Source organism: Meriones unguiculatus, chromosome 4 (genome assembly GCF_030254825.1).
Source record: "Meriones unguiculatus strain TT.TT164.6M chromosome 4, Bangor_MerUng_6.1, whole genome shotgun sequence".
In the NCBI taxonomy this organism is placed as follows: Eukaryota; Metazoa; Chordata; class Mammalia; order Rodentia; family Muridae; genus Meriones; species Meriones unguiculatus.
In genome coordinates this window covers 39273749-39283345 of record NC_083352.1, presented here as the reverse complement: position 1 = coordinate 39283345, position 9597 = coordinate 39273749, and the positions used below count along the sequence as shown (strand labels likewise).

Here is a 9597-nt window from a genome sequence, read left to right as displayed (position 1 = left end):
CCATCTAACATTACTTTTGGCTTAACACACACACACAGGCATCTGTGACTGCACACGTGCACACACACATACACACAGCTACGAAGGGCCAGGCATGGGGGCACATCCCTATCATCCTAGAACTCGGCAATCTCTGGCAGCAGGATTTAGAGTTGGAGGCCAACCCGAGCGACACAGCAATTTCCACATAAAACCCTGTCTCAAAGCAATTACAACAGGTAAGGGAGAAAGTGCTGGCTTAAAGATAGTCTTTGGCAGAGATAACTGAGGGGAAGGGAGGAAGGGAGGGACATGGGGGAGGATGCTCTCAGGTGCTCAGGGCTGAGGGAGATAGTACAGGTGAAAGGAGAACACAAGAGAACAGCAGCCCAAAGAGCAACAACTCAAGTGTCTATCAGTGGACCCATCCATAAATAAAATGTGTCGTGTTTGCAACAGGATGCCCTTCAGGCTGCAGAACAGAGAGCAATCCAACACAGGCTGTAACACAGATGAATCCTGAAGGCTAAAGCTAAGTAGAAAAGCCCATCACAAGAAAATTCTGATTCCATTTACGTAATGGGTGATATCCGGAGTAGCCAAATTGATACAGAAATCAGAGTGGCTGCTGCCAGGGACGAGGGAGGAGCTAAAGGGAGTTACTGAGGGATGGAGAGTGACAGCTTGGAAACCGTTCATTTTATTCTGGAAGTGGATGGAGCAATGGCTGCACAAGAGGACCAAGGTCAGTACCACTGAGCTTAAAGATAGTGAAGATGACAAACACTGAATGACATATGGCCCAGAGTTGTGTTGTTGTTTTTCAACTGGAAGGAATGTTGTTTTTCAACTGCAAGTAAGATGTAGACCTGGCTTAACATGGAACACAGTGCACAAGAGTGGAGATTTGGCAGCTGATGAGCAAAAAGGGCAATGTTTTCTCTATAAGGCTCTAGGCTGGAACTCCTTAGACTCCACAAAGTAATTCCCTTGCGGTGGTTTGAATAGGTGTGGTCCCCATAGACTCTTGGCTCGCGGTAGTGGCACTATTAGGAGGTGTGGTCTTGTTGGAGGAAGTGTGTCACTGTGGAGGCGGGCTTTGAGGTCTCCTATGCTCAAGCTCTACCCAGTGTGGCACACAGTCTCCTACCTGTAGATCAAGATGTAGAACTCTCAGTTGCTTCTCCAGCACCACATCTGCCCACAAGCTGCCATGCTTTCCACCATGAGGATAACGGACTAAACCTCTGAAACTGTAAGCCAGCCCCAATTAGATGTTTTCTTTTTAAGAGTTACTGTGGTCATGGTGTCTCTCCACAGCAATGAAACCTAAGACACTTATTTAGTCATGGGTAGATAATGACTTTTTCCTTAACCAACAAAAGGACCTCTCTTCCCAGTTTCCTATGGAAATACGTAACTCAATTTAATCAAAGACAAGAACTTTGAAAAGTCTTCAACCTTCATAAGAGCTAGGCCTTTAGAGTGACTTGGCTCTGAGGGATGACAGTATCAAGAGCAGACAATGTCAAATGCAGGTCACCCGTGCACGGCTCAGGTGCCTGAAGCCCACTTATTCAGTTTGATAAAGAGGATGGGTAGAAGAGGGCTTCATCAGTCTCACAATGTGGCATCTGGAAATCGGCCTCTGATGCCGAAGCCCATAGGATCAAGAGTTCAACGCGAGTGTGGTCCATCTATAGGTCTGTAACTCCATCCATAGGTCCGAAAGAGCACTAGAATCCTGGAGCAGCTCTCACGTATGCCAATGTGGTATCTTCTCCTTGTAAATGTCACCAGGCCACAAAGTCCTAGGGCCTGGGGATATTTTGCCTGTACCTCTGCAGCTAGACAAATCTAATCGCTGCAGTTGCCAGTGTGCACAATTCTCCTCACCTGACTTCCATCCTTCCACTGAGCCTGAGGCAGGCCAGCCTGCTAATTACAAAAGCTACCTACCATTTTTAGAGCAGCCTTCCTGTTTCTTAAAACAACAAAACAAAACAAAAAGCTACAATTGATAAAGCCTGTCTACTACTAAAAACTAGAATATCTTTCCCCTGAATTCCTTGGACACTTTTGCAAGGATTTATCACTCTCTGCCCCTCAACCCTGTCTTAGACAGGGTTTTGCTGTGTAGCCCTGGCTGTCCTGGAACTTACTCTATAGACCAGGCTGTCCTCAGATATCTGCCTGCCTCTGCTTCTGGAGGGCTGGGATTAAAGGTGTGTACAAGAAAAGTTTTACTCTCTATCTAGTTTAGGGTAGACCTGAATGGATCTTAGCCCTACCTTCAATGCCCCTCCCCAAGTGGTGGGATTATAAATCTGCCTCTTCATTTGGCTTCATCCTAAATACTTTCAAACCTCTGTTAGATATAGACATTGGGAGATAGTTATCACTACACATTAAGAACTTCAGATCACTGGACACAGGAGTCTTTTTATTAATGAAAGTTTTCTGTTTTTACTTGCCTTATTTTGCTTTGGAAACATGGCTAACAAGTTAGATCATTTTCATTGCAAGGTCTTGGTCTTTAAGGATGTGCAAAAAGAGGAGGGAGGATGTATAAAATGCTAGGAAGACAGTTCCTATCATTTCACTCTTTCACCTTTTTAAGTAGTCCTGCCAGCAGCAGACTGAAAGATGGTTTCCGCATTGTCATTTATTAGCCATGACAGGCAGCCACAGTGGCTCTCAGATACAGTCTCCCATCACCACAATTATCCAGAAATGCCTGCGAGGCAAAAGAGTGCTCAGAACGCCCTCCTTCTGGATGGCTTTTCCCAAAGGCAACAGTTCAAAGCAACCCTCTATCAGCTGGAGCCTTGACATCCACAGAATCCTCTGGACAGGATGATTCTGCTCCTCTTGGAGTGATGGCAGAAACTAAGGCATAATTACCTACAATTCAATCACCAGGAATCCAGGCTCGGCCTGGGTTCAGAGGTAGAGGCTGGTGGCTCCCCACATCACCTCACAAACAAACCCAACCCACATTACCTTCCCTCCAAAAGGCAAAGAAAAATGTGTTCTTTCACTACAACTCAATCTAACAAGCTGAGATAAAAACAGTATCAAAATTAAGTGACTTATTAGCCCGTAGACCTATCTGCACAAAAATTACTCTGTGCTAACAAGGCTTACAACTTGTAACGTGTAACCGCAGAAAATTGGAATGTTTTCTCTCTTTGTCTCTTCTCTCATTTCTTTCTTCTATGCTCCTTTTGTCATATTTTGGAACAAACTAAGGGCAAGGGGTTTGGGGAAGAGGAATAAATTGGGGGTGGGGGAGAAGAGGGTCATGAGAATACAGAGTGAAAGGGCTTGGGGCCAGAAGTATGATGGGATGGAGTAACCTGAGGCCTCTCAGACCAGCCAGAGACAGACCTGTCAACCAGACGGGCAGAGGCAGGCGTGGAATTAGGGTGGCCACAGAGTGTTTTCCTACCACTGAAATCCAGCCACAGAGAAGCACCATAGGCCAGGGAGATGGCTCAGTGGGTGAAAAATACTTGCTCAAGCCTGAGTTCAATCCCTCAAACTCACGCAAAAAGCTGGGAGTGAGAGCATGCACGCAAGGCTCCTCCGCTTTGCGGAGCAATGGCAAATACAAGAGAAACTCCTGCCTTGGAACAAGGCAGGAAGAGAGAACTGATGGCCAAAACGTTGTTCTCTGGATTCTACACACTGTGGTGTGCTGCACAGTGCCTCCCCCTCACCCCGCCCCAATTTTAAAAGACTACAGTGTTAGAGGGCAAAAATCCCAAGAACACGGCATTAACACTCCCTATATTCTCTAAGCACAAACCTATGTAACGCGCTTTGCAGACAGCACGGAAACAACACGAGCAGAGAGCTGAGCATACATAATAATACAACAGTGAGCATGTTTGGTGCTAGTAGATTTTAATAAAATTTTAATAATATTGGGAAAGAGCCAAATTACAAAAATGTTCAGGAATAGAGTTAAAAAAAAAAATCTCAGGGATGAACTAGAAAACCATGAGGAAAAAAGAGCACCCCAAAAAAGGTAATAATCTCAGAGATAAAGAAAACATTTTATCAAAGGCACTGAATGTGTTTAATAGAAGTTAAAAGCAGAGCACACAGAGAAGTGTTTCCCAACTACACTATCAGAAGATGCTGCCTGTGCAGATGAAGGCACAAATGAGGTGCAATTGCCGCCTCCAGGTAGGCAGAATTTCCCACGAATCTCTTACAGGACAGGAATGAATGTACTCTCTGGTTGCCGGGTGCCCCTGGAAATGAACCGTGTTGGCACGTGGATCAGGGGCGGCACGTTTCCGCACAGCAGGAGGAACGGGGTTCCGGGATGCCACGCGTCACCCATGCGTACGGCCCCAGCTGTCACCATGCGGGGCGCGGTCTCTGGGGAGTGATGAGCCGCGTCCTCTAGGACCCACTTATTACTTGGGTAAATGTAACGGAGCCGTGTGACCAACAAACCGAGGATAAGAGACTGGAACCACAGGGGTCCCTTCCCTCCACGGGAACGGAGTGGGGACGGAGGGGACGGCCCTGGTTCCGCTGTGCTGACCTCCTGCCAGGACAAGTGGCACCCTCAGCCTTCTCCCCACAAGTCGCCTGCGGCAATCTGTCGGCACCACCATCCTTTTGGTCCTATTTGTTTTTCCGAGGGTATGCTTCATTTGGGCCAGATGTTCCCATCCGCGTGTCTGCTCACTGCTAAAAACTCAAGCAATTTTTGTATGTCCTTCCAGCCCACGAAGCAGCGAGGAGCGGCTGTGGGGATTCGGTGGACGACAGAGGGCTGACATTCTTCTGTGGAGCTCTCCTCACCACCTCTGCGGAAGGTGGAGAGACCTTTCACCCCAGCTCCCACGGGCAGGCCCTCGGTTTCCAAGTCAAACCAAATCAACAGCTTAAACCGATGTAGATCATGAGGTGGCAGGAACGGCAGAGACGGTGCGGAGTTTTACAGACCTTAGCTAGGGACGTGTGCTAGGCTGGCTATTAAACAGCTGCGAGTGGCTTCAGGACAAAAAGTACCAGCGGCTTCTTGGGGGTGGGGGTGGGGATCTTGTCTGGGGAGTTAACAAGCTGGGCCTCACTGGGGCTTCTGATTCGGTTGGTTGTTGATGGAGTCAAAGTCGATGACAATCTTGCTGTACTTCGGTGTGAATTTTCTAAACAGGAAAAACAACACAGGTGGAAGAATTATCCGATGGGTAGTTAGAGCAACTTGTTTATTTCGGCTTAAACTGTAGTTCCAGTGCAGAAAGGAAAATAATGCTCTGGGATTTGCTTGATATTTTCTCTCTCCGGGAGCCAATTATAGTGCCCCATACTGGGAGGAACACAGAGCAGGAAAGACTAAGACAAGAGCGGCGCACGGGGGGCTCGGCTTGTGTGTTCTTCAACTACCCGAGTTCATGAATTATCGGGGAGTCAAAGGATTTCTAACAAGTTAGCCGCGCAACGTGAGATCCGGCTACAGCTTCCCCGTCATATTTATCTTATTTTCTAGGAAATTTCTGCAGCCAACGTGAGTTGCTCTGAAGCAAGCAGTACATTTTCTTTTGCATCAGACACATGGAAAGAAAACTCGATGCAGTGAGTTGTTTGTTTGTTTTTTTTTTTTTTAAATAAAGTTCTACCTATGCAAATAAGGCCTCTAAATCTTTATATTCAACACTTCTGTAATAATTGAAGGTACTTGGGGACTTTTTAAAACAGTAAGACAGCATGTCAGCACCCTTCCTCTGTAGTCTCTGCTTCAGTTCCTGCCTCCAGGTTTTGCCTTGACTTCCTGACCTTAACCTTCCACACATGCAAAAATCTTGTTTCTAACTGAGCACGGTGGGTGCTGTTGTTTGGGAGAATGAGGCAGGAGGCAACCTGGGCTACACAGCAAGCTCAGGAGAAACCTGTTCATACAGAGACTGTCTCGGGAAACAAACACAATATGCCCCATCTCTCACTGAGAGCCCAGTGAATGGGACAAGTCTCCTCACTGCTGGCCCAAAACACAGCAACACTTTGCAAAGCTTCCCACTCTAAAAGCAATTTTCTGCCATTCATAAAAGGTGGCAAAGCTTACAAGTAAAACATAATCTTCACTCTGCAAAGACAATCATAGAAATCGGAGGGGCTTCTGCTCTTAATTCAAAACGTTGCTCGGAGAAGAATTCCTGGTGTCTCACCCCGGTGGGCGGCCTGCTTTCATCCTAAACTATCCCTGTCAGAGCCCTTACACATGCAAAATTGAAAGGCTCGGCAGTACCAGCCCAAAAGTTGTAAATTTTTAAATTTCTTGCTACTTGCATGATTAGCCTAAGCCTTGGGAAGTCACCAATATTAAAACACGATTTTAAACCAGCTGTCTCCAGACACTTCTGTCAGTACTCCACGCCTATAGTGACCTTCAGAGCCTTGTGCCTTCACCCTTCCCAAGACACTGCCATGTGTCCTGGGAAAGGCACAGCTCAAGGGAGACACTAGACCTCAAGCTAGGCCACTCACATTTCCACACCAGCCCCCCCTCCCCCGACCTACCTGAATGTAACCCCAGCCAATTTAAACATGAGCCTGGCGGCCGTGGTCTCTTCACTGTCGTGGTATTTATCCGACATGAAAATGACTTCTTTTATACCTGCAGAGGTAACGGTGAGAGATAAGCAGAGACAGAAAAGTGCAAAAGACAGGCAGAGAGACGGAGCTCCGTGCCTATGATTAATTACCTTTTATCGAGTGGGCTTGCAGACAATGTCCAGTTACTAAAATACTCATCTGCCGTTTCCCAGTACAGCAGAGGGGCCTGTATTGAATCTGCCCTCCAGTTTTTATGCATTAATATATATATATATATACAAATTCAAAGGGAAAACGTATCAAGCTTTGATCCAGTTAACAAATTTTCTTCACTTCCGGTAAGCAAGTGTTCTTTGTCCACAGAACAACTCCTCAACTCAAGAGGGTAATGTGGGGAGGAGAGTGCTGGCTGGACCTCCTCGAGCTACCATCATGTTAACCTGGCTCTGTAGAGGGCAGCTGAGAGCCACACCTTCACCCTGAGAGCCAGCCGTCCCGAGGGCCTTCTCCTGAGGGCGGCTCCATACCCACCTCAGGACGGATGAGCCAGCTGACCAGAGCCCACACACTGCTCTGTGCATGTGCCTGCAGCCAACCTCTTCTCCTGCGCCCAGCCAAGGGAGCACCCCAGAAGTATAGGTTAACGGCAGCAGCTGCACGGACACCCATACTGTCCTTTAAAGGTGGCCGTTATCAGCCGACTTCCGCTCTGACAGCCAGCCAGCCGCTCATGAGAAACGGTCCCTTTAACCCACACATCTGGCTAGAAACGCGAAAAGTCTTTAAATCTCAAACCGAGAGCTTTCTGGAGATAAAGCGCAGCTCACTCTTAGATGTGACAGTTCAAAACCAGGTGCCATATACAGAGCACAGCGTTGTCGGTTATGGCAGATGTGACATAACAGGAGGAAAGCTCAGAGTAACATTCCAGCCCCATGATATTTATATGCAAAGATACGCTTAGATCCTCAAATATCTACCATGTATTAGATACAAATTAAAATTTGATATACAGTCTCCCAGCTGACCTTGTTTCTGACAGAAGTTCATTTCCCTCCCTCCCCCCTAATCTATGCACAATATGTCGGAGAATGGTAAATTGACAGTAATTATATGCAATGCCTGTGTTGTTTTTTTGGCAGCTTGCAGTTTCAGAACTTGCAAACTAAATTAAAAACATGCTAAGAATCACAGAGGACGCAATTAGTCTTAGAATACCTGGCGCCGCTCAAAAACAAAACACGGGAAATAGCTTGCAAAGTTGATAGTGCAATTAATTTAGATCTAAACAATAACAATATAAGATCAAACACACCTGCGCGGAGCTGCTGATGAGCAGGCTCCAGTGCAAACGTGACAAGTGGAAAGGCCTGGTTCCTACCTGCCTGGATGATGAGCTTAGCGCATTCATTACACGGGAACAGGGCGACGTACATACTGCAGCCCTTCACGTCAGCCGAGTTCTTGTTCATGATGGCGTTCAGTTCCGCATGGCACACTGGGAGAGAGAGAGAAGGGCTGAGGCTGCAGTAAGAGTAACTAAGTAATTCTGTCACCACCTTGGAAATAGCATGGAACAGACTTAATAAAAATAAATTGATTAGAAACAGCAACACCAGGATGACCAAATAATGGCCTCGTGGTCTGTTTGGGTGGTAACTAGCAGGGCAGGGAAGCTGCTCTAGCAGCTGGCCTTGGTTTCTCAGCACCTAGAGCAGCCAGGAAGGGCTGAGGTCAAGTACCTTCACCCACCAGAGCGGAGCAATACCTCATGGCTCCACAAGGCCCTGGGGTACTGAGCTGCCCACATAAAATGGCTCATTTGTGTGCTGATCTGCACCCACAGGGATACTGAGCGTAGCTGTTAAAGAGGGCAGGGGGCAAAAGAACACAAGAATGAGACGTGAAGCCGAGAATTTCTATCCTGGGGGATCTGCTTCCCCTCGTCATGCTCAGCCCACAAGAAAACAGAATAAAATTTAAAAAACCAGTGGGTAGCAGCTATTTATCTATTTTAAAAACATACTCATCCACTTGAGGGCAAGGAACACTTAAGTTCTCCACACACAGAGCCATCCCACCAGTGATTCCAGAGGCCCAGGCAGGCCTCCTTTCTCTCCCACGTCTACCAGAGTTGACCCAGTTCCTAGCCCCTTCAGCTAGCTGCTGTTACTCCCTGGCCATAGGGGTGAAATAAAGAAAACTCGCACACTCAAATAGTTCTAAATCCCTGGGCCCGCCTTGAAGGCTTTCCACAAGGCCATCACTGAAAGTTCTGGGTGGGTTACCTACAACCATCTTGCACACTCCCTATGATAATTCCTTATAACCTTTATCCCCAGAGGAGCTTCCTCTGTTCCCTACTTGGGGATTGATGGTCTACACTTTCGGACTTTTAAGAGAATTCCCAGATGACTCAAAACGTGCAAACAAATTCGGGAAGCCTTGCCTTACGGAATTCCCTGAAATCTCCGACATATACTGCGCACACAAATGTTAACACAAGCAAGTGTAGAGTGAGCGGAATCGCTGACCATGGCCCAAATCATATATAACTCCCAGAAAACAAATAAGGGTCCCTTCAAGAATCTCCTCTTCCTGCTATCTCCAGCCACCAGCTTTCCACATCCAACCCTTTGGTCACACAGTTAGGTACATCTATTAAGAATCTATTCAGGGTTAGAAAGACGAACCGGACCCCGGTCTTGCATGGAATAGTACTACCTGTGCCGGACAGTGTTTTACCAGAAAGCTAAGCTCTCTCGGGAAATGTTTGTGCATACTTGTAACGTCCACGAATTAAAAGTTCTCAGCCAGCCGGGTGGTGGTGGCACATGCTTTTGATCCTAGCACTTGGGAAGCAGGGACAGGTTGATCTATGTGAGTTCAAGACCAGCCTGGTCTACAGCTCGAACTCCCAAGACAGCCAAGATTTCATAGAGAAACCCTGTCTCGAAAGGAAAAAAAGAGAGAGAGAGAGATCTCAGTCATGAGTGAAAAACAAAGTAATCCCTAGCTAAAGAAACAATCTGTGATTCATCA

At 47.0% G+C, this 9597-nt stretch overlaps 1 protein-coding gene across 3 annotated transcripts in view; it reads right to left on the bottom strand.

Moving 5' to 3' along the window:
* Positions 1 to 3871: 3871 nt before the first annotated feature.
* The window catches only part of Dctd (dCMP deaminase), a 28408-nt gene continuing 22682 nt past the window's right edge, over positions 3872 to 9597 (bottom strand). For 2 of the 3 annotated variants that reach the window (XM_060381760.1, XM_060381759.1), the window contains 3 exons: positions 7871 to 8053; positions 6520 to 6616; positions 3872 to 5150 (listed from right to left, as the gene is read on the bottom strand). In XM_060381760.1, the coding sequence (XP_060237743.1) occupies positions 5072 to 5150; positions 6520 to 6616; positions 7871 to 8053 (359 nt within the window). In that variant the 3' untranslated portion in view covers positions 3872 to 5071. The remainder of the gene's footprint in view (positions 5151 to 6519; positions 6617 to 7870; positions 8054 to 9597) is intronic. The other variant, XM_021661212.2, reaches the window with a different exon arrangement.